Genomic DNA, 24771 nt, shown 5'->3' on the forward strand with positions numbered 1-24771 from the left:
TACATATATAGTTTGACGAATTTCACAAGGTGAACATGCTCATGTAACTAGCACTCACATCAAGAGCCCCACTCTGCCCGTTTCCAGTAAGTGCTCTCTAGTACCTGACCTCTGTCGGTGTGTTCAGCCTCATCTCACAGTGTTTCCTCTGCATGTTCCCTAGGATCCAGACAGGCTGTACTGATTCTAATTCCTAGAGCACGCCCGACATGTCCATTCTCCTTTGCTTTGGTATGTGGTGATCTTTTGAGCTGAAACTTCATTTCTTTTACTTTTTAAATACTTTTTATTTTGAACTAATCTTAGGCTTACCAAAAAGTTACAAAAACAGTACAGAAAGTTCTTGTAAACTTCTCACCCATTTTACCCTGTTATCGTCTTATAATAACCAGAGTACAATGATCAAAAACAGGAAATTAACATTGATACAATACTTTCAACTAAACTAGAGTCCTATCTGAAACTTCCAAAGCACTATCTTAGTTTATCTTACTCTTGCTTGTTTCACAAGACTGCTCAGACATCACCTCCTCTTGGAAGGCTTCCCTAAGCCCCGGGAAGCCCCGGCGCCTTTCTTTTCTCTCATCCTCTATACACACAAATCATGCTAAGTGCTGTTTCTCCATGGCACTTATTACACTATGTTGCAATTGTCTGGTTAACGGGTTGAGTCCTGGAGGGTAGAGGTCCGTTATAATTGATCTGGAATACCCCCTGACATGGAGGCGCTTATTCCGTGTTCCTGAGTGACTGAATAAGATAGTGTCCAAGGGATCACGGGGCAGCAGGCGTTGAGAAGCCGAGAGTAGGGGTCATCGTCCAGGTACTATTCAAGCCACGCGTACAGATGGAGCAAAAATGACCTAGATTGTTCGCAGTCAGCCCTCTCTACAGCTCCGCTTTTCCACAGGCCCCGCCCCCACACTGACTCCACCCCTTCAGACCTACCCTTTCGTGCTAGCCCCGCCCCTTCCACGCCCACTCTTCCACTCTAAGCATCTCCCAGGACCGGTGGCCCCGTCCCTTCCCTGCTAGTCCATTTCACTCCCATCTCTCTCCTAAGCCCCCGCCCTCCGGTCTTTCCCGGGCTCTTAAACAGTCGTGTCCCTCTGTCGTGTCCCGCCTTCTGCCCTCTGGTTCGACCTTTCCTCTTCAGGATCCGCCTCTGCCCTGCGGGCCCCCGCCTCCCAAGAGGTCTTCCCCTGTGACACATCCGAGGGGTTCTGAGGGGCGGGGTTTACAGCACGAAGGGGCGGGACCTGGGGAAGAGGCGGTACTTCTAGCTCTACCGGCCGTCGGCGACCCCGCCCCTACGCTCAGCCGTTGCCAGGATACAGGCATCGACTCTCTTGCTTTGGTTGGGCCCGGCCAATGAGCTGGCACGCCACTGCCCAGTCGTGCGTCGCTGGGTGGTTACGTGTGGTGCGCGGGGGCGCGGGTTGCGTGGGGCGCGGGGCGGGGCGCGGCTGGTGCGCCTGAGAGCGATGGCGGCGGCCTGAGCTCACCTAGTGGCGCCGTGGCGGTCGGGCCTGGTCAGGGTAGGGGTTCCGTGAGTAACAGTAAGTATGGGCCGGAGAGCCCCGAGAGGCGCGTGAGGGGGTGAGGGACGGGGCCAGGACGGCCCCGGGTTTGTGACTACGGGTTATGAGGGGACAGAGTGAGGGGCTAGCATGTGGTGAGGGGTCGGTTTTGAGTGTCTCAGGTGGGAGAGCAGGGTGGGAACCTAAGGGTGAGTGGGCAGATCAGGAGCTGGCTTGCATGGAGGGACTGGGGTGCTTTCCGAGGGGCCAAGTGGAAGGGACTTGTGAACACGATTTACCGAGAGCCTGGGGCTCCTGTAGGCTGGGATGAGGGACAGTTCCGGGACCCGAGTGAGGGGGTGAGGCCTGTGCGGGTTGGGGAGAGGACAGGGCGAAGGCGGGAACATGCGGGCTGGTGGTACATTGATGAGGGAGTCGAGGGCAGGGCCTGGGAGGAAGGACTGAGGGTTGTGAGACTCGGATAAATAAGGGGGAGAGCCTGGCTGGTTCTGAAGCCTCCTTCAGTGGACTGTCCTGCCCAGTGAGAGCGCTAGTTCTAGGCTGAGTAGGACAGCTTGGGTGGAAGTGTCGTGCTCTTAGTTCTTCTGCGTCCATGGACTCGACACATATTGCAGGGCAAAAAAAAAAAAAAAAAAAGTCTTGGGCGATACTATGATAATGAAATAATTTTTGAGGCTTAGTCTTCAACAGAATAGTGACTGGGACCCACGTTCCCTCAGGTTCCTCCTTGGGACAGCAGACTTGAAGATAGTTCCCCTCATGGCGGTTTTTTGGCTATGACTACATGTTTTTGTTTTCTCTCTCCACCTGCTTCTGGGTAATCTTAACTCTCCTGCTGCTCCTCACCTATGCTGAGCTGTGGGGCTTTGATGGTTGTTATCTGTATGGGACTAACCACGTTCGCTCGCTAATTCTACTTTGATGGAAATCACATGGTTTGTTACATACACCACTACATTTAGGCTCCCAGACAGGATGGCTTTGCTCTCATTTTCTTACAGTTAAATTTTCTGAAAAACTACTTAATGGAGGTAGATTTATGTACTGCTCATAAATAAACTGCTCATATTTGAAGTGTATGTGTTTGGTGAATTTTGACATACGTTTTCATCTGTGAAATCAATACCATTTTCAAGATACTGAACATTTTTACCACCCCCAAAAGTTTTCTCCTGTCCCTTTGCAATTCATACCTTCCTCCACCACCTGATATTGGGTTCACTTTATTAGCATTTTCCATGTCCCTATCTCCCTGCTAACCCACATGGCCATGAAAATTTTGAAAGTTCTGGAAAGCTGGATTGGCACTGAGTGACAATGGCCACTTTTACACCACTAAATTTTCCCCTTTATTGACAGTGTGCCGCAATGCCAAGACACCTTCCCCAACCTCAAGAAGAGTTAGGCCTTTCCTATCCAGACCATTCTCTGAGAATTCGGGGCAGCCCAAGTTCCCAGCCTGTTCCAGAGTCTCAGCATCAGAGCCAACTACTTTTCTGTCCCATGGTATATTTTCATTGCTCCTTTCTGGAGGCCAAACAAGGTTTCATGCTTGTGGAACCCTTGGCAACTTGCCCCGATGGTCAGAACGCTGTGGAACCTCATATGTATCATAACAGGGTTTAGAGCAGTGATTCCTAAACAGTGGGCCTAGGATGTTGCCAGTCCATGATGAAGTTTTCATCCATCCAAGGTGGAAGGAGAGAAAGATAACATAAGAAACATGAGTTTTTCATAAATTTATTCTGTGATTATTATTTCTATTATTTTGGTGTTTAAATGCTCTCCCACTGATGGAATAATGATGACAGTAGATGGTGGGTTTAAAAAAAATGGTCTTATTTGTTAAAATAAGAACCCCATTTTTTAATTAAAAAAATTATTTCTACTGGATCATGAAATCCAGAAATTTAGTGATAATGCTGTGGCTGTTGTGTTATATTGAGGAAGCATGCATTTCTACAGTAATTCTATATAAGTTCTGACATCTGAACAGCATTGTGGTCTACATAGCAATCACAAATTGTACGGGATGAAGTAGGCAAGGGCAGGAATTCTTATTTTAAGGATGAGGCATCAAGTTCAGAAGCCAGAGGTCAGATAGTGATCAAGTGGCAAAACTGAACCCAAAATTTGGCCTCCTGAGAGTGAGTGACTTGAGAAAGAAAGTTTGTAGTACAGAGTGAAGGTGATGTGGGCTAACACTAACAGGCATGTGATGTGTAGGAAGGTTGTGACTTCATGGGGGGCATTATACGGGCAAAAATCATTTTTTATGATTCGTAATTGTTCTGTTTCTAAAAAATTAAAGGTAGTTTGAGGGTGACATAGGGATGAGGATTCTGTTTAATATTGTGGCAATGACATAGGAACAGCGATATACACGTAATACCTGGATCACATCGTGACAGTGATAGGATGAGTCAAGTCACATGTCAGGGTTCTTCGGGACTGGCCAAGTCCTTGGGTATTCTAGAGAAAGCACTGGGTTTGGTAAACTTAACTGTTTGTTATACTGAACTCTTTGTTGACATAGCAGTGCGTTAAGTATGGTGGATTTTGGCTAATGACATACAGCTCAGTGGTATACTTGAGAAGATGAAACATAGATGAGAGTGATGATGTAGAGATAGAAACATGTTTGGGCTGCTGTATGTAACCATTTATTCCACATCTGCTATATGCCGGCACTCTACCAAGTGCTGGGAGGACAGATTCATTCATTCACATATTAATTCATTTATTCATTCAGCAAATACTTCTTCAGCATATAGCCTGCTCTTGTGATGCTCATATTTTATGAGATGAATAAGACATGGTCTTCTGAGTTCTCAAGGAATTCTCAATCTGGGTGGGAGAGATAGATACATGAAAAGATAATTTCAATTTAGAGAATATGAAATATAAAAATCTATCATAATAAGGTAATTACTTCTCTATATCTAGTCTCAATCTCTCCCTATGTTCCATCATACATATTTGGTGGTCTACTATATATCTCCACAGGTATCCAGGTATCGCCAAAGTAACATGTCCAAAACAGAACTCATTGTCTTTGCTCTGAAAGCATGCTTTTCCATCTTATGCCGCATCTCAATCCATTCAAGTTTTGAGTGTTATCTTCCATTCTTTCTTTTTCTTCACCTTTTGACTTTAATTAGTCACTAAAATCTTAATACATTTTCTTTGTTATCCCTCTTCATCTCCAATGCTACAGCTTCACTGTTCAGCTTTAGTTTACTTCCTCCTCATCTCTCATCTGGATGTCCCCCCCCCCCCCCCCCGCCCCAGCAATCTCTTGCCTTCTAACGTGCTCTTTTCTAGTCTGTCCCTAGAATGATCTTTCTAAAAATATAAATCAGATCACGGAACTCCTCTGCTTAAAAACTTTTGGCTCTTTGTATTCTGTAGGACAGCATCCAAATTCTTTAATATGGCATCATTTGGCCTCAACTCACCTCTCCAGCCTCATCTGCTACTCCCTACTCTGTGTTCTAGCTTGAATAAATTGTTCACAGTTCCCTAAAAGCTCAAAATCTTTGTAATAGCTGCTTCCTCTACTAGGAATGCTTTTTCTTCTCTGCCCAGTGAACTTCCCTCATCTTTAGGATCTAGTTCAGCTCTACCTCCTCTTTGACATTTTCTTTGTCACCCTCATCCAGTGGGGTAGAGATAACCATGTGTGACGTGGGGATTCACTGTTGTAAAGGGGAGTCACAGTGTGATTCAGGTTCACGTTGTGAGTTACAAGGGCTCTGCTAGAGTCTGATGAGAGGATTCCCTGTAAGAAACAGGTGGTACTGGGTGGGGAGAAGTGAGGGAGCGAGTTGGGACCATTTGTCCCATTTGATCGCCCATTTGTCTTTTACATAGAAGCTGAGGGACAGACAAGCAGGGAGGAGATGTGTAAGCTAAGCTCCAGGTTGGTAGTCTCCTTTGAGGTGGTTCTTCCCCCACTCTACTTTTCGTATTCCAATGAGGATTTAATCTGGTCTTTCTACCTTTAGTATTTAGGGTAACAGCTCATCCATGCCTCTTCTATCAGTATCAGTCATCTTGTTTAGGGAGAGCTATTGTAGGGAGAGAAGTGTAGGACTTTACCGATCTCTTCTTGGAAGGTCATTCTGGTCCCTCCCTGTGTGCTGTAAGTGTTGCAGGTGTTTCCCTGCCCCCAGCTCCCTCCCTCTTTTGCCTCTCCCAGGGCAAAGGTTCATAAGTCAGGCTGAGCTACTTCCTGCCCTGTGCTTGCTGTTCTCAGGTTGGTGGACACGCTTGCCGAATGTGCCTGGAATGCTGTATTTTGGGCCCTAAGATGAATGTCTGACCTTGGCTGTTGGTGGGTCCAAAAGATCATCTTCTTCTCCTTTTTCCCTGTGACTGAACGTGAAGGTAAATCTCAGAAGAGGGGATATACTTTTTTTTCTAGACTTTGCTATGGAGGAAGAGGCATAGTAATAGGGTGGTGATTCCAGAGTCTTCTTTGTCTCATTCTGAACTTTGCAGGGTTAACAGGGAATCTAGGTGACAAGGGACACCAAGGTATGGTCTTCTCTGATGTTTCCGCATTATGCAAACAGGGCCCATTAAGTGCTGGCTTCTGGGTTATGAGGCACTAATTCCAGCCTGCCTCTTGTCCTTGATGTCTTTGAAAAGAGATGGGTGGGGGCAAGGAAAGGTACTAGAGGCCATTCCCCCTTGGGTCTTGAGCAGTGTCCTTTGTGGGTCAAGCAGTGGAGCAAAAGTGGGCATCCCAGGTATATTTGCATGGTAGGTTTGTTAATCTTTGGAATTGTGTTCCAGAAGCTGGAGGCAGTTTGGACATGTTAAGGCCTTAACTTTTTGAGACTGGATGCTTGGCCTTTCTTGTCTAACCAGGGTATGAGTGTGAGGTGGTGAGGATGGACGTGTCAGAGCAAGTTAGGTCTTTCTTCTCAGTTAGAGATGAGGGTGCCTTGGTGAAACAGGACCAGGAGAGGGAAGTGGGGGAAGGTAAACGTCATTTATAGAGCACCCGCTTTATGCCTGGAGTGCTACATAGATTATGGTATTTAATTCTTAAAATAGTAACAACACGATTGCATCAAATTTATAGATAAAGAAACTGAGGCTCCCATGTGTGAAGTGCTGGCAAATGGTGGACTGAGATTCAAGCCTTTGTTTGAGGGACTCAAGCTCCTGTTTTACCTACTTCGGGTTTCTCTTGATTGACCTTAGGGCCTCTGTTTGTTTTCAGTACTCAAGTGCCATGCGATTGAGATAGTGTTTTGTAAACAATAATACTCTTGTCTTAGTCAGGGTCTTTGCAGGTAGCCTGTGGCACAAATTGGGTTTGGGAAAAATTTAATAAAGGGATGATATTTACAGATATATGGGCAGAATTCAAACAATCCAGCAAGGGCTGATGCAGTATCCCAGGGCTGATAACAACGAGAGGGGTAGTAACAGGAGACTTCTTACCAGAATTCTCAGTTGTTCGCTTTGCCTTCTCCAGCCCAGGTCCACCTGGGACCATAAGTATTTGGGCAGATGGATGAGTACCTTTTTCAGTGCATCCCTGCTGCTGACAGCTAGTAGTCTGTGTGACTGTGTTTGATGGTTTGTAGGGAACCGTGTGTGAAAGAATGAGCATCCATTCTGCACCCCTTCTCTTCTCCCTGACCCCCATTGCTTAGGTGAGTGAGGGAGGGAAGGTTGGGTGGGGATGGTAGTGGTAGATATTAGCTTCCCTCTTTCACATTTCAGATTTACCTGAAGTGGCACCCATCCTTTATTTATTATTGTTGTCCTCCTTTCTTAAAGTGGTATACCTCATTTTTCTGTCAGTTATCCCCATCTTATTTACCAATGACCTGTGGCTTTCTTCAGATTTCTTTTCCTCACTTGATAAGCACCTTTGAGGCTCTTCCATCCTAAAACAAAACAAAACAAAACCAAACCAAACGATAAAAACTCTTTATCTTGACCCCCCACCACTCCTCTCAGTTTCTTTAAACTATTGCCCTATTTTCATCCTTCCCTATATTACGGAATTTCCTGAAATTTCATCTTACTTGTCTTTGGCTCCTAGTCATTCTTTAGCCAATGACTTTCCTAAGTTTATCTAAAATGTAATTGCTAAAACTGACCATTTTCAGTGTCTATTCCACTTAATCTCTGTGTAGACTACACACTATGGGCAACCTCCAGTTTTTTGAAACTTTTTTTTCCTTGATTTCTAGATTACCACTATATCTTAGATTTCTCCTTCCATTTCTGGCCATCTTTACAGTTTGTTTTTAAGACTCCTCCTTTGCTTTCCTAAATCGCGGTTTTCCCCAGGATGTCACTGTTAGCTCCCTTCATGATCTGCTGATCTCTTTGGATGATTCCATCCACTTCTATTGCTTCATCTACCACTTATGAGCTGGTAACTCCTGGATTTGTAGCTGTAGTCTTGATTTCACTCTTGACCTCAATTATAATATTTTTACTTGCTTTCTGGAGATTGTGGATATCCTATAGGTGTCTCAAAACTTAGCATATCCAAAACTGTACTCATTTTTTCCCCTGAAACACATTTCCCTTTGTTATGTGTTCCTAGTCTGTAAATAGCATTATTTTTTACTGAGTCTCCTGTGTTTCGCTTTAGGGTCTTCTCCTCCGTTCACTTGCCAGGTCTTATTGCTTCTACTTCATGAATAAGTTAAATCTGGAGGCAGATTTTCTGCATTTGCATCCCAGTCTTGGCACTTCCTAGCTGCCTAGCTTTGATAATTTATTCAACCTTCCTAGGTTTTGATTTCCTCATATGTAAAATGGAGATAATAGTACATCTAGGGTTTTTATGAGATTTAAATGAGCTACTACATGTAGTGCTTAGGCTAGAGCCTGGCACATAGTAACGTTATAATTACTTTTAATTCATCATTCAGTTTCATAAGAATTTTTGAATGCCAGGCACTGTTTTGCTAGAGCTTCAAAGAAGAATGAATGATATGGTCACTTTTGTCAAGCAGCTCACTATTAATGGCAGAAATATTATAGGTGTAAACAATTTCATTATCACATGGGACATGCTAAGATAGAGGTGAATCTCAGATATCTCTTTTCTAATCCTGCTCCTACCACCTTAGTTCATGCCATCCTTTTTTGCGTCCTTTAAAACAGACTATTGAAACAGGTTCATATAAATTGTCCACTGTCATGTCTATCTGGCCACCTTATATTGCTATCTGACTTATTTTTTAAAGGCACATTTGATCTTGTCATTTTCTTGTTTAAAAACCTCTTTTGTCTCCAGGGTGTCAGTAGGCAAAACCCAAATTCCTTAGCATGATGTCCAGTGATATTTATAACCATCAACCATATTTACGCTTCAACTCAATATTGTATCTGTAGTCTGCAAGCAACATCAAACTTGAAACTGTTCTTCAAATTTGCCATAGTGCTATATTTTTGTATGTAGTGTTTTTAACATAGTGTTCCCCTCTGCTTCTCTTTGTACATAGTGTTTTGTACATAGTGTTTTCCTCTGCTTTCTTTGCGACCAGTATCTCATTGTTAAGATTTAAGACAGATATCACTTCCTTCCTGAAATCCTCTTACAGCATCCCAGGCAGAATTCGTTGCTTTCATTCATACCCCCTGCCCCCCGTGTCACTTTTGTAAATACCTTTGTTTTTAGTATTTATTGGAGTTTCTGTTTATGCTCCCCCCAGCTGTTTTTATCCATCTTGGTATTTCTAGTGCTGACGTAGCACAGTGCCCAGTACTTTCATCGGTGTGGATGTACATTGAGTTAAGCAGTGCGTGAGTCTAGTCTGCTGTTTAGGACTGACCCCACCCCTTGTAAGACTGTCTCCTCTTCTGTAGAAGGTCTGCTTCTACAGAATGTAGTTGCTACATTCCTTTTGTTGTGAGCTGATGATTGTGAGAGGGTATCTGGGTGAAAGGAGATGCTGGTTACTATAACCCAAGAACAAAGTGTGGGGCTGTTGCCAGGTCTCTGGGTTTCTTCAGCCCTTGTTGAGTATAAAGAGGAAGGACAACTGAACCACACCTTTCCTCTGAAGTTTTTACATTCTTTAGAGACAATACTGCTGAGGGGGTGGTGGGTGTTATGGAGAAGGAACTGTGAGCCAACAACTATTTTGGTATTCTGTTTCTTTAGTGAGGGTGTCATGTCATGTCCCCAAGAGTGAGTGTTGCTGTATCTGACAGGAGTGGGGTATGTGTGTATGTGGGAATGTGTCCTTGGGAGAATGAAAATTGTTCTGCTCTTTTGGTTGGCTCTGGATTTCCATCTCTTAAGAATATTCAGGCAGTTAAGGGTCTATTTGTTCATTTCCTGCTGGGTGGACTTCTAGGGAGGGATCTTTGATAGGCAGAACAAAATTTTTTTCTTAACAGTCCCAGAGGGCTGGAGTCAGATCAAGACTGGGTTTCTTGATTATTTGTTCGTTTGTTCATTCATTCATTCACTTAAGCATTCACACCTTCAGCAAATATATATTGAGTCTTTAGGCACTGTTCTAGGTACTGGGGATACAACAGTAAATAAAACAGACCAACCCTGCCCTCAGTGAGCTTACATTCTAGTGGGGAAGATAGACACATAATTTCAGGTAGTAAAAACTGCTAAGAAGAAAGTAAGATTAGAAAGCTAGAAAGTGAAGGTGGGAAGATGTACTATTTAGATAGAATTGTTGAGTAAGGCCTCTCTGAGGAGATGGCATTTGAAAAGCACTGAGTTACACGAGCAGTGTGAAGATCAGAAGAAGAGAATTCCAGGCAGAGGGAACGGGAAGTATTCACAAAGGCCTGTATGAGAAAAGTATGAATGAGGAGGAGGATGGTTGGTTATATGGATTAGATTATCTAGGCCAAGGCAGGGATTTGGATTATTACTAGTTTGATAAGAAATAATTGGAGGGTATTCAGCAGAAGACAGATGTAATATAATTTATGTTTTAAAAATATCACTCTGTTTGCTGTGTGGAGAATAGACTCTCACGGAGGGGAAGACTGGAAGCATGGAGACCAGATTGGAAGCTATTGCAATAGTGAGACATGTTTTGAGGGTATAGATGATAAGAGTTTGCTGATGAACTGGATATTGGAAGTAAGGAAAAGAAGAAATGAGGATGATATCCAGCTTTTTGGCCTGAGCATGTAGGTAAATGTTGCTATTTACTGAGATGGAAAAGGCTGGGGAGTAATAAACTTGGTGGTAGAAATGAGTTATTTTAGACATGTTAAGTTTAAGATGCTGACTCCCATTTGTGCATGTGTATGTGGAGCTTGCAGTGGAGTGGTGGTACTGAGTTCTTCCTGCTGGGGAGTGCAGAGAGGCAGACTTCAGTTGACCTCTTCCATTCTCTCTTTTTGAATTAGATTTGTAAGTCTGGACTGGTCAGTAACCTCTGGGCTTGCCACTTGCCTGGTGTATTTTCTGGCTTCATGGCCAGCTACTGGCTCCTACAGACCGGATGAAGCAGACTGGAAACACAAGTGGAGAAAGCCTCCAGCTGGCAAATTCTCAGAGTGTAGTGCTCTGGCCGCTGGCCCTGTCCAGCCTGCCTAATGGAGAGGATGAACTGGCTGAGCAGACTGGCCTCCCGGGGCGCTGGGCACCGTGTACCTCAAGGGGCCAGTCTGCAGACCCCTGTCATGGCTGACCCTGAGACTTGCCTCATGGTCTTCAAGAATCACTGGTCCCAGGTAGGAGACTATATGCCAAAGGGCCTAGTTTATTGGCTTCCACAGTCCTAACCAGTCCTCCTAACCTTCTGTGTTCTCTTAGCGTCCCATTTAGTCACCTCATCATCTTAGCTGCTTTCTGTCTTCTGTCCTGTGTCCCTAGGTGGTGCGAATCCTGGAGCGGCAAGGCCCTCGGGCAGCTCCTGGGGGTGCAGACGATCTCAGTGCTGTGCGCAACCATACTTACCAAATGTTGACACTGCTGGTAGAGGATCGTGCCGTCCCTTTGTCCCCCACTGCCCCTGGCCCCCTTCTGGAGTTTGCTCTGCGTGAGGATCTGCTAAACCGTGTGTTGGCATGGCAGCTTCAATGGGATGAGCTTGGGGATGGGGTTGAAGAACGGCGGGCTGAGCAACTGAAACTGTTTGAGATGCTGGTGAGCGAAGCTCGTCAGCCACTGTTGCGGCATGGTCCCGTTCGTGAGGCTCTGCTGACCTTGTTGGATGCCTGTGGCCGCCCTGTGCCCAGTAGCCCAGCACTGGATGAAGGCCTGGTGCTACTTCTCAGCCAGCTGTGTGTGTGTCTGGCCCGGGAGCCTTCATTGCTTGAGTTCTTCCTGCAGCCACCTCCTGAGCCTGGAGCTGCCCCCCGTCTCCTCCTCTTTTCTCGCCTTGTTCCCTTCGTCCATCGAGAGGGCACCCTGGGCCAGCAGGCCCGTGACGCCCTACTCCTGCTTATGGCTCTGTCAGCTGGGAGCCCCACTGTGGGCCGCTACATCGCAGATCACTCTTACTTCTGCCCGGTCAGCACCTCCTAGGATGGGGGGTAGGGTCTGGTGTGTGGGTGTGGGCACTGGACAAGAAATGTGGAGGGCTGTGTCCCAGGGCTCTCTCCTCAGGAAGTAGCCCCTGGCGTCTGAAAGCCTGCCTGGAGTTGGGGTGGGGATGAAACATGGGCTTAGGTGGATAGGGCAGGCACTAAGCCTCTTCATGGACCAATGTTCCCAGGGGATGTCCTGGCACATTGGGTAACTAAATACCTGTTAGTAGCTCTTGCCCCGACTCCAATTAAAACTCAGGGTTACTAGCTCCCCTGTTCCCCCTTTTTTAATGTCTGAGCCGTGGGTAACCTATCCTTGGGGATGGCCCCCAGGTGCTGGCTACAGGGCTGAGTGCCCTGTACTCCTCACTGCCTCGAAAGATTGAAGTCCCAGGGGACGACTGGCACTGCCTGCGACGGGAGGACTGGCTGGGGGTGCCAGCCCTTGCACTGTTCATGAGTTCCCTAGAGTTCTGCAATGCAGTCATTCAGGTGGGACTGGGGTTCCTTGGACATTTCTGGGGAGATGGGGTGGGAGGTGGTGCATTCCCTGAAGTTGTGCTATTTTGTCATCGTGGGGGTAGGGTCCCTGCTTGTTTTGTGCCATGTACTCTCTTCCAGACAGTGGTCCTCCTCATAACCCTCCTCCTTCTCGCACTCCTGCAGGTGGCTCACCCTCTGGTGCAGCAGCAGCTGGTTGACTATATCCATAATGGGTTCTTGGTACCTGTCATGGGCCCTGCCCTGCACAAGGTGAGAGTCGTGGGTAGCAAGGTAGACTAGGGGATTAGGCTGATGGGTGGTAACTTCAGTGCCAGGACCAATGTGGGAGACAGTGGGCTGCAGCATAGGAAGCTCCTCCCTTTTTCCCTGTCTGCTCCTCGTTCCTCCTTAGGCCCCAGGGAAAATGACTCTGTGTATGTGCAGGGAAGCCCTAAGTATCCAAACTTCCCTTTCCCTTCATCCAGACCTCTGTGGAAGAGATGATCGCCAGCACCGCCTATCTGGAACTTTTCCTACGGAGTATCTCAGAGCCCGCCTTGCTCCGTACCTTCCTGCGATTCCTGCTGTTACACCGGCATGACACCCACACCATCCTTGACACCCTCGTTGCCCGTATTGGCAGCAACTCCCGGGTATGGCCCCTACCTCTGTCCCAGCTTACCTGGGTGAGCCATCTCCTCTCTCTGACCTTTGTTCTGGGAGGGTGGTACTGCCCTTCTTTGGCCTTTGTCTCCTGCAATCACTTCAAAGTTAGGTGGCATTTACTTTCTAGTATTTAACTTTTAACCATTTTGGGTACAGATTTTAAACTACTCCCTTGATTTTATAATATATGACTCTAGACCACCGAGTCATATGTTTCCTTTTCTGGATGACTTTGGCTGCTTATGGCTGTAGGTTTTGCCATTGTGCTATGCTTGTAATGTAGCACTGGCCTGAGGTTCTTTTCAGCTACGGTATGTAGCGCTCTGTGGCCTGTTGCGGGTAACTCAAGGTCACTTTTTTAATTTTTGCGAGCTTTGATAGATGAGCAGCTGCTACTGGTGTGCTTACTTTTTCTCCCCTTTGGATTTGCTGCATTCGAACTGCTATAACGTGGAGCACCCATCCATCCACCTATCTACTTACATCCCTTCCTCTTAAACATTTGTATTGAATGTTCACTATGTGCCGTACAGTTCTGTGGTACCGAGGATATAATAGTAAACAAGGTAGATATGGTTGCTGATGTCATGGAACTTCCTTTCTAGAGGAGGTAGACAAGCAAACACATTACTGAAATAATAGAAAATTGTGGATGTCGTTATGAAAAAATCAAATAGGGTGCTTATAAAATAATACAGTGACATAATAATGTGCCACTCTCTGAGGAGGTGACATTGAGCTGAGACTTAAAGGTCATGAAGGAGTTAGCCTCTTGACAAGCAAGTGGAAGAGCAGTCTAGACAGAGGCAGCAACATGCAAAGGACAGCAAATGGACAAGAGCTTGCTGTGTTTGAGGAAATGAAGGACCAGTGTGATTGGAGGTGTAGTGAGCAAGCGGGAGAAGCGTATGAGATGAAAGTAGAGAGGCAGGTAGGAGTGAGATTGTGCATGGCCTTGTAGACCATGGTAAGAAGTTTGGGTTTTAACCAATAAAAATGTATAAAATAAGAGTAAATAATTTCCAAGTAATGAAAACCTGAAGTCTTTCTGGGGGAATAAAACATTAATTTAGCCATGGACTTTATGGCATTTATTTTGGCTCTGGAACCATTTTTGTTTCCTTCTTTTATTACAAATAATTTTAAGTTCGCTGGGTCCTTGTGTTTAAAACGGAAGTTCTTGGATCACTAAGGGTTCTAGAAAACTGTTCTAGATAATTGAGGCACCTGGTAGTAGGATTCTAGGCAGGTGAGTTTCTCACATAGCTGTGTTTTGTATACATTTATAGGTGAGGTTTTCGAATAGCTAAGTTAGGGTATATATGAGATAATCAAGACTCACTTTGGTTAGACCAGTGTTTCTGAACCAAGTGTACGCTTCAGAATTTGAAAATGACTACAACAGATTCTAAACTCTGCCTTAGATCTCTTTGGGAGTAGGCCCATGGCATGTGTATTTTTAAAAAATCTTCCAAAAAGTAATCATGATACATGCCTTGGGTTAGGAATTACTGGTGTAAACCAATAGAGAATAGATGTCAAAGCTTTAATTTTACAAAGATATCAAAAAATTTATTTCTCATTATGCTGCAGTTATACTGTGGTCTTTTATCTGTTTGACCTCAGGGACTGTCCTGCTCATGTTTCAGGACAGTTGATTTCCTTCTTGGGGTCAATTGTTTACTTTTTTTGTTTCCTGTGTTGGCCTCTATCCATCCTGCTTGTCTTAGTGTTATCCCAACTTCTTTGACACTCCCTCATGTCTTTAATCTTTAGCATATATTTCTATTAGTCTCACATTTGGTCCCCTGGTCTCAGGAGCCTTTTATGTTGTTGGGGTATTTCTTCTTGGTTCCTGGTTCTTGGAGGAACCGGATCTCTTCTGATTTCAGGATGCCTGTGTTAAATGTGCAGATGCTTTCCTTTCCACTGTTTAGTCCTTTTAAGCTTGACTCTGCTGGCCTGACTTTATAACTTCTGTAGCTTGTCTTTTGTGGCTTAAAGTGAATCATGTTGGCGAGTCAGTCTCTGTGTGCATGACTACCTGTACTAGTTTCCTATTGCTGTCATAACAAACTACCACAAGCTACCACATAGTAACTTAAAGCAACATAAATTTATTATTTTACAGTTCTGTAGTTCATATGTCTGACACGATCTCACCAGGCTAAAATTAAAGTGGTGGTGAGGCTGCGTTTCTTTCTGGAGGCTCTAGAAGATCCATTTTCTTTCTCATTTGGGTTGCTGGTAGAATTTATTTCATTGCAGTCATAGGACTGAGATTCCCATTTTCTTGCTGGCTGTCAGCTGAGGACCATTCCCAGCTTCTGGTTGCCAACCACATCCTTGGCTTGTGCCTCCTTCTTCCATCCAAAGTCAGTGGTGGATGGAGTCCCTCTTGATGTTTCGAATCTCTCTTCCGTCTTTTTTGTTGACCCAGCTGGGAAAGAGTCTCTGCTTGTGTGATTTGATTGGACCCATCTTGATACTTGATAATCCAGGATTATCTTCCCATGTCAAATTCTGTAACCTTAATCATATCTGCAGAGTCCCTTCTGCTATGTAAGGTAAAATATTTATAGATTCTGGAGATTCGGACCTGGACATTTTGGCAGGGCTGCGGTGGGTAGGATGGGCAGTGGGCATTTTTCTCCCTATCACACAACCTTTCAGTGAGTCTGAATGTTTTCACTGCCAGTTAAAATGAGCATTTTGGGTAAACCTAAACATTCATACTATCCAAAATGTGAACTGCTGTCTCATCTGTTTCCTGCCGTGGCTGGCTTTGAATTCTCCCACAGTCATTAGTAAATGATGAGCACCTAGACAGTGCAGTCGTGCCCTAGACGAAGCGCCGTACTTGTCTTCAGGGAGGTCAAGGTATCTGATGTACTTTCAGGTGTAGAGAAAGGGCTGTGGGGATCAGAAGAGCGGAGGAGAGCTGACAGGTTGGTGTCTGTTCTCTTTGTCTCGCTGGAGACAGACCACCCGTCTTCCTTTTCTAAAACAAGGTTTCCCCTGTTCTGGACCCACCTGTTTTTTCCTTTTTCTGTCAGCTGCCCTTGAGCTTTTCTTTATCCTACCTTCTGAGAAATACACTGGTGTTGGAAAGGTGACTCAGACTCTTGTTCAGAGCCCCGCCCTCTTCCCAGCTGGGATTTTTCCAGGTTCCTTCAGTTTTCTCCTTGGTAGCATTCAGTTACTGTGCTGCTACCGTCTCTCCTGGCAGGCATTCATCTAGTTATCATGTTGCTGTTGTCTCCTGCTAGGCCATTCTTTCTGTCCTACTACTTCCTAGGGTCTCTTTTCTTGGGTATTCATTCCATTTAAGTGCTACTGGAATCCCTGCTGACTGGTGAATAGAGCCAGAGAGTCTGCTAACGTGTGTATGGTCTATAGGAATACATTGAATGTGACACATGGTTCATTCCTCACTGTGAGTAATGAAGTCTTGCTCACAAAGATCATGTGATCATTTATTTAATATTTAAATGTTACGTGCCAGGCCCCGTGCACGTTGTTCCTCTAGGAGCGGTTGGTTGGACCTGGGGCTGAGGGGGGCTTCCCATTTGGTAAACATCTTGGAGGGTAGAGAGCTCTTATGGTGACTCCCTCCCTCCTCCCCCACCCCCTCAGCTCTGCATGGTCTCTCTGAGTCTCTTCAGGACCCTACTGAACCTCAGCTGTGAGGATGTCCTGCTGCAGCTGGTTCTCAGGTACCTGTGGGGGCAGGGCTGAGGGATGGCTGATCCTGGACCCTCAGGGCCGTCAGGGCCTTGTGCATTACTGGGGCGATGGGTTGTCCTGGGTTGCTCAATGTTTCCTCTTGGAGCCTGGCTTAGCCGTATAGTTCCATTGGCCTGATGTTCTCCCAAGCCCTGTCCTTCCTTCCTGATCTGTCCTGTGTCCCTTTTCTGCTGTCTTTCCCAGGTATCTTGTTCCGTGTAACCATGTGATGCTGAGCCAGAAGCCAGCTGTGCGTGATGTGGACCTCTACGGACGAGCAGCGGACAAGTTTCTCTCCCTAATCCCACGCTGTTGTCGGCACTGTGCCCCCAGCCCACCCCGTCCAGAGCATGCCTCGTGGGCACGAGGTGGGCCTAGCAGAGAGGCAGGGAGAAGGGAGGACACCACGGGTATGGCCTGGATTCTGGGGGAGCCTAATAAGAAGGGGTGACGGGAGGGAGGTGGCCGTGAGTGGCATTCCATCTTTGGGGAAGTCAATGAGGGGTCTTGCAGGGTGGATCCTTAACGCTACCAAAGAAATTTAGCTTCTGAGCAAAGCTGTTCCTCTGCAGTCCTGTCCTCTTCCTGTCTCCGTGGTTTCTTTGATGACGGTGGTGAGACAGGGTGTTGGATGAGGAAAAGCTTCATTTAGAGGGTGGAGAGTCAGCTGTATGAATTGGTCCCGTGTTTCTGCTGCCTCCTTGCTTTCTTTCTCAGTCTCCCTAGGTGTCTTATCCCTCCTCCTGGACCTTGTCTCTTTAATCCCTCTTATGGTTTTTTCCCCTCGGCAGGCCCTGGAAGCCCAAGTGTTGACTCCTCTTCTGTGGTGACAGTACCCCGGCCCTCTACTCCTTCTCGTCTGGCCCTTTTCCTGCGCCAGCAGAGCTTGGGTGGCTCTGAGTCTCCAGCCCCAGCCCCTCGCTCACCAGGGCTTGCTGCATCCCCGGCCTCCAGTCCTGGCCGACGGCCCAGCCCTGCTGAGGAGCCTGCTGAGCTGGAAGACAATTACCTGGAGTATCTGCGGGAGGCGCGCCGTGGTGTGGACCGCTGCGTCCGAGCCTGCCGTACCTGGTCTGCCCCCTATGACGGCGAGCGGCCCCCTCCTGAGCCTAGTCCTGTTGGCTGCCGGACTAAGAAACGCAGCCTCCTGCCTGAGGAAGAGAGGGACAATGGGGAAGGGGAAGAGGAGGAGCTGGGGAGTGGGGCCCTGGCTGGGGGCGCAGGGGAAGGCCCCAGCCACCTGCCTCCTCCCCAGCTCAATGGGATGCCAGGACCATGGCCTGATGGGGCCAAGAAAGTTCGTCGGGTGCCACAGGAGGAAGCCGAGGAACTGCTAGCGGGCACCTCCGAGGGCATGGCAGGACTAGAAGGCTTTGGGCAGGAGCTCCGGGAACTGGAGGTGGCACTGAGCAATGGGGGCGCTGGTTCAGACCCCCCACTAGAGCCCCCACTACCTCTTGAGGAGGAGGAGGCCTACGAGAGCTTCACCTGTCCGCCTGAGCCCCCTGGCCCCTTCCTCAGCAGCCCTTTGCGGACTCTCAACCAGCTGCCAAGCCAGCCCTTCACTGGTAAGCTACTTACCCTAGGCCTTCTCCTTCGTGTGCTCTTTGCATGTTTTCAACATGTTTGTGCTGGTTTCGGAGACTTCTTGGCCATGTCATTTCTGTGTACTTGCCTAGCTCCTCATCCATTTTGCTTGGGTTCCTTCCAGATACATACATGTGATACTTGTGTCTCTTGTGTCTGTGTGTACGTCTCCCATGCTTGTGCTGGTTTGAGTATTGACTTGTGTCTGAGCTTTGTCTGTCTGTCCTATGTGCATGTTCCTCTTCCCACGTCTGGCCAGGTACTGGGATTTGGGATTAGGATATTGTGCTTAGTGTTTCCTGGTGAATCACAGCGATACCTGAACCACGTGGAAGACATTCCTGCTGTCCTGTGTGTGAGGCACCTGTCAACCGTGCTGTGATACTGTTCCCACCAGTATGTCCATCTGGGGGTTAGGCCTCCGGTCAGCTCTTCTGTGGCCCCGGATGAGCTCTTCTGGTGTTCTTCCCTCCCCAGTCCTCGCCTCCGTTCTGTCAGCCTCTTCGCAGAAAGAGTTAATTTCACGTGTCTCCTGTTCCCTGTCCTCATATCTTGTTGGCTGCCACGACTGTCCTGTAAGCTTTTCTTAAGGATGTATGGTTTGTAGTAAGGACTGAAACAGAAAGAGTGAAATACCTCATTTGGGCAAATGACCAAGTGTGGCCCCGAGTGCCTCAGCTGAGTTCTTTCGGTCTCTCCAGGACGCCCTTAGAGCTGGACCTAACCTGAGTATCTGGGCTAACTCTTCTTTGTTTTTGTTTGAGAGCCAGTTCTACCCAGCCCAGCCCTCATCTGGTGCTTAGCCTTACTCCACTCCCGAGTTAGGGGGAAAATCAAACAAAAAACCCCCTCTGGGAAGCAGTATAGGGCTTTGGACTAGACATACCTTGAGTAGCGTTCCATTTATGTCACTGATGCATGTAAATCACTTACTGGGATGCTGCTACATTGTGAGAACTAGGCACGTGGCAGCTTTTTATTAGGATTATCATCTCTTGGGTGCATGGCAGATATAAGTTGACCAAGGCAACCACCCATCTTTTGGTTGGTTGAGGTCAAGTTGTCATGCCTTGATCAGTACGTGTCCTAACTGGGCCTGGGACATATGCTGCCTTATTTGCATAGCATCAGGGCTTCTGCTCTGGAGTCATGATGACTCCGTCTTGCAGACTACAGAAAATACATGTTTCCATTTATTTATTCAGTCTTTGCTCCTTGCTGCTCAGCACCAACAGAAGGTGGTGTGCAGGTTTTACCACATTCTTGGAGCATTAATTGAAGCTCTGTCCTTTTACTTCTTTGTAAACTCATCTGAGTGTGATGTCAGAGGTAGTAGATTGGGGGAGGAGGGTTATCACTTTGTGAGAGCTATAAATGTCTAAGTATTACATTGTTTTGTACACCCGAAACTTCAAAAAAAAAGTTATGCAAAAACAAACTTCTCTGACCTTTTTGAATTTTCTCTTGCAAGAGAGTGCCAGGAAATGAGAGAAATAGAAGGACAAAGTTATGGGGTGTCTTAGGAGCCTCTTAAACTAGAGATGTCTTGGAGTTAAGGCTAGTCATGTGCATCTGGAGTGGAGACCATCCTGGGACCTTTCCCAGGATTCACTGCCTCTTGTCCTTCATTGTTCTTCTGTCTCAGTTCACAGTGCAGTTCTTGGGTACACTCCCTTTGCCCCACAGACCCCTGATTGATAAACTGATGGTCTGGAGTCCTAGTGCTGGGGATCTGGCTCCGTTGAGGCCGGTTCTCCCCTAGACCATTCTAATCCCTTCTGTTATCTTCTCCCCCATCAAAGAGCCTGCCCTGAATCGGTTTTCTCTAGCTCTGAAGTAAGCTCTTTCTTCCTATAGCTTCTTACCCACCTTCTTATTTCCAGCTCCTAAACAGCTGATTTCTTTGGTCCTCCACAGATTTCTCCCCCAACGTTCAGTCAGCCCATATAGTCACCTTCTTTGCCTTCACTACACTTTCTTCTGGCTTTCCTTCTGACCTGTCTAGAGTTAGCCTTTGTTTTGTGTGCAACCCGAGTCTTCTTTTGGTCCTAATCACTTTCTCGCTTGTTCTTACTTCTGTTGTGCCTCTTGGATGAAGCTTTTTTAAAAATTGAGAAATACATAGTTTATAGCTATTATCGAATACTTATAATTTGCTTGATCTTAGGTTAAATGCTCTATATCAGTCTCTCTTTGACCCTCTTATTAATCATAACCTTATAAGGTGGGTATATTTTCTTATTTTACCAAGTAGGAAACTAAGCTTGGAGAATCTTGATTCATCCAATAGCCAGTGAGGGGTGAAACTGAAGTTTGAAAGCAGGTCTGTCTGACTCCGGAGCCTGTGATCTGACTCTTCAGCTCCAGTGTGTGTATAGCTAACGCTGGCATCTGAGCTCTTCTGGGTCCATGTGGCGCCTGCCATTTTATCTCCTCCAGAATAGGTGGTCACGGGATATTTCAACATACCTAGAGATTGACATACAAATAATTGTCATCTAGTGTGGGGGGGTGTCTCTTGTTTTTTGGGGAGGAATGCGTGCGATGAGCATTGTGTTCAGGCCTGGTATCCTTGTGCCCACCCGCCAGGCCCCTTCATGGCTGTGCTCTTTGCCAAACTCGAGAATATGCTGCAGAACTCCGTCTATGTCAACTTCCTGCTGACGGGGCTGGTGGCCCAGCTGGCCTGTCACCCCCAGCCCCTGCTCCGCTCTTTCCTGCTCAACACCAACATGGTCTTCCAGCCCAGTGTCAAGTCCCTGCTGCAGGTGTGCGATGCATGCATGCATGGGTGCGTCCAGGCTCCATGGTGGGCCAGGCCCGCAGCTGGAGTGGTCCTGGGGTGGGGGAGGGGAGGCTGGGAACAGGCCCCGTGCAACTAGAAAGGACTGTGCATCTAGAGCCACCGAGAAGTACCATGAAGTTGTGCTTGTAGGTGCTGGGCTCCGTGAAGAATAAGATTGAGAGCTTTGCGGCCTCCCAGGAGGACTTCCCAGCATTGCTCTCCAAAGCCAAGAAGTACCTCATTGCCCGTGGCAAGTTGGACTGGGCCGAGGGCCCTACAGCAGGACCTGCTCCCCGCCGCTCTGATCCCCTAGGTGAGGCCTACCCCACCAGCCCATTCCCTACCCTCTCTAGACAGCTAATTAGCCCAGGTTAATTGGACACTTACTAAGAGTGAAGCGTTGTGCTGGGAACTGGGAAGTTGCAGAGAATAGAGTCTCGGTGTTCATCCTCAGGTCAGAGGATAAACATACTTCTGTCCACTAAGAGCGAAATCAACAGTACCAGCCAAAACTGCTCTAGGAGTTGGGGACAGAGAAAGGGACATCGTCTCCTCTAGGTTGAAGTATTGTTACAGCGTGGTAAAGGACATGGCATTTCACATGGGCCTTGAGAGATGGGACTTGGGTAGAAAATGGAGTTGGAGCAGGGGATTTGGAAGGTGGTAGAATAGTTGGTAGTAAAGCTGGAAAGATTTGACCGGAGCAGAAGGTTCTCAGAGTAGAAGTTGGGTTGGGTAGAAGTTGTGATCTTTTAGGCAATGAGAAACCATTGGAGGGTTTTAGATCTGGGAGTGGTGAGATAAGTGTTACATATTAATATTAGTTCATGTGCTAGCTAAATTGGAGCTAGGGGAAAATGTAGTCAGAAAGAGCAGGCAGGAAGATTCTGCAGTAATGTAGTTGTGACCTGTAAGGCTTGAATTAGAATAGCGGACATAGAAAGGAAGAATTTGAAAAAGTAGAAATAGAATGGACGTATTGGCAGAATTTGGTGAGTGGTTGTGGGGTTATAAGGAAGAAGGATTAATTAAATATGACCATGAGGTTTTAAATCCTCATCTTTTATCAACAAATATCTGAGCACTTGCCATATGAGCTAGGCATTGTCTTTGGTCCAGGGAACTCATGGAGGTACAAGATGAGATCTCTGCCTTCAAAGAGCTGATGGTCTAGAGAGAGACTAGAGGAATGTCATAATCGAGGAGCAAGGTTCCAAAGTGGTGGAAGTAGTGTGAGCCAGATCACTGGGAAGGGATTAACTTTGGACAGGAAAAGGTGTTTTTTCCCCCCTTTGAGGCCAGTGAGGAGAGATCAAAGAAGGAAATGTACTAAAGAAGTTGTGAGGTGTGGAAGGGAAGGTTAGGGAACTGAAGCCATCCTTTAGTTAATCAAAGTAAGAGGCAAAATATCTGAGAGCAGGAGACCGGAGATAAGATGGCTTACAGAGAAAAGTGCATGGGTTGGGAATAGCGTACCAGAAGGGTATCCAGCTGTGAAGACCCAGCGAAGTTCCTTAGCATGAGTTCCTGACAGTCCAGTACTGTGAACATTTCTTGCTTCCACAGTCCTGGTTCTGTGTTCTTTGTGGAGGGCCCAGGGATACAAAGGTAAATGAGACAGAGTCCCAGTCCTTTAGCTCACAGATTAGTGTATGAGGTAGGTGACATGCAAACAGGGTATTAAAATACAATGTGGGAAGGGCAGGAAAATGGGAAGTCAGTGGAGGGCAAATCAGAGACAGTTTCCCTGAGAGGTGGGGATTGTGAAAGTAAGTCAAAGATGAAAACAGTAGGGAGAGCAAAAATAAGGCAGAAGGGGCTATAGAAGCATGGGAAGAGCCTGGAGGGTTCCAGGAAGAGCAGAAAGGTGTGGGTGCAAAGGCAGGGTGGGGAGGAAGTTTTGAGAAGAGGTTGGAGAGGGAGGGTGAGCCTGGTTGTGAAGGGTTCTGAATGCCAAATTTAATAGATCTGTCCAGCGTCAGTGCAGCCAGTAATAAAGGTAGAGAATGGGGGCTGGATCATGATCTAGAGACCAGATCCCTAGAGTCTAGGCCTTAGGTATTAGACGTAGATCCAGAGCCAGGAATCTAGACAGAGAATTAGAGGAGAGAGGGCAGTATTCTAAATGGCTCATCGGACAGGAAGTTGTCTGCCCACAACCCGTGGGAGGCTGGTTTGGGTGAATATAGGAGAGGGACCAGTAGGAAGAAGCACAGTGGCACAGGAGAGCAGATCTTGGAGGGATAGTGGAGTATGACAGAAATGATACGTCACTAAACTGACTGCATATATGACTGCCTCTGTGACACTGAAACAGCAGAGGCTGCGGGTCACGTGTTACAGAGGCAGCGGAGAGGTGGAAGTGCTTGACTCTACTTCAGGAGGCTGATGGTAAGCATGAAGTAAGGGCATGTTCTGGACTAGGGAGAAATAGGTTGGTGATGGTAGAGTAGTGGTTGGAAAGAAGAGTTGTAAGAGAATCCCCCAGGCGCATGAATCCCCCAGGCGCATGAAGGCGCATGGAGAAGAAAGGGATCTGCCTGGGAATGAAGTGGCCGAAGTGTTGACTGACTAGGAAGGCTGAGGATGATGGTTTGCTGGGTGGGGAGGCTGGATAGAGAAGAAGGCTGGGCAGGTAGCATTTTTGTGTTTGAGTCCTAATTGAGAAGTCCACGTACCTGGGGAATGGGGTGGGGAGATCTCCCCCAGACGCAGGGAGCTTGCCTGAGCCCAGCACCTCATGACCCCCGTTTGTTTGCAGTGAAGAGCCGGAGGCCATCCTTGGGAGAGTTGCTCCTGCGGCATGCACACAGTCCAACCAGGGCCCGGCAGGCGGCACAGGTGGTTCATCAGCCTGCGAGAGATGGCGCAGGACTTGGCCTAGGTGGCGGCTCCCCTGGGGCTTCCACTCCTGTTCTGACACCCCGGGGCGGGGTCCCCGAGCGCCAAGGCGAGGCTCTGCGAGTCAAGAATGCTGTCTACTGTGCAGTCATTTTCCCCGAGTTTCTCAAGGAGTTGGCTGCCATCTCCCAGGCCCATGCTGTCACCTCGCCTTTCTTGTTGGATACTTCAGAAGAGGGATGTGCCCTTCCGGTCTCAGGCTTCGGGCCCCTCAATCCTTAACTTTTCTTCCATGGACAATCAGGGCCTTGAGTGGCCTGGGTTGGGGCCAGGGTACAGGCTCCTTTTTACGTTTGGAGGCAGTGGCAAGAGGACTTTTTAATTTATTTCAGATGAATGTTTTATGGAGAACTTGTTGCAATATGTATAAAAGGGAAATCTCTATTCTGTGCCATTCTTCTTTCCCACCCTTTTTTTTATGGTGTTGGGGCCCCAAGAAGGGTGTACATAGATGGGGAGGTGGTCAGGGATATTTTCTCTCTGGTAGGAACATTGATGCCAAAGTTTCAAGGTGCTCCTTCTTCCCTCAAAGAGTGAGGGGACATGACACCTAGGGGAAAAAGTAGGGACTCTACCCCTTCTCCA

The 24771-nt window shown here is 47.1% G+C and overlaps 1 protein-coding gene across 9 annotated transcripts; it reads left to right on the forward strand.

Annotated features, from left to right (window-relative positions):
• Nucleotides 1-1399: 1399 nt before the first annotated feature.
• FHIP1B (FHF complex subunit HOOK interacting protein 1B) lies at nucleotides 1400-24580 on the forward strand. 9 transcript variants are annotated; one of them, XM_081062831.1, is made up of 13 exons: nucleotides 1463-1559; nucleotides 5800-5930; nucleotides 10914-11240; nucleotides 11383-12021; nucleotides 12372-12530; nucleotides 12705-12791; nucleotides 13007-13174; nucleotides 16824-16903; nucleotides 17118-17323; nucleotides 17705-18481; nucleotides 21090-21268; nucleotides 21436-21598; nucleotides 24047-24580. In XM_081062831.1, exons 3-13 carry the CDS (start codon nucleotides 11103-11105, stop codon nucleotides 24406-24408), a joined length of 2958 nt encoding a protein of 985 aa, XP_080918957.1. In that variant the 5' UTR covers nucleotides 1463-1559; nucleotides 5800-5930; nucleotides 10914-11102; the 3' UTR covers nucleotides 24409-24580. The 9 variants fall into 9 exon arrangements, 6 of the variants coding, with proteins under 6 accessions (XP_080918959.1, XP_080918956.1, XP_080918955.1 ...); XR_013994196.1 differs by having other exon boundaries at nucleotides 1468-1559; nucleotides 17118-17281; nucleotides 21090-21291; nucleotides 24047-24579; XM_081062834.1 differs by having other exon boundaries at nucleotides 1469-1559; nucleotides 17118-17281; nucleotides 24047-24579.
• Nucleotides 24581-24771: the final 191 nt, after the last annotated feature.

This window comes from Rhinolophus hipposideros (assembly GCF_964194185.1).
Source record: "Rhinolophus hipposideros genome assembly, chromosome: 10".
NCBI lineage: Eukaryota > Metazoa > Chordata > Mammalia > Chiroptera > Rhinolophidae > Rhinolophus > Rhinolophus hipposideros.

Excerpts from the sequence above, each read along its gene's own strand:
- FHIP1B (XM_081062829.1), top strand. The coding sequence starts at position 11,103 with ATGGAGAGGATGAACTGGCTGAGCAGACTGGCCTCCCGGGGCGCTGGG. Across the intron at positions 12,792-13,006 it reads TGGGCCCTGCCCTGCACAAG|ACCTCTGTGGAAGAGATGAT; the intron begins GTGAGAGTCGTG and ends CCCTTCATCCAG. Across the intron at positions 21,269-21,435 it reads GTGTCAAGTCCCTGCTGCAG|GTGCTGGGCTCCGTGAAGAA; the intron begins GTGTGCGATGCA and ends TTGTGCTTGTAG.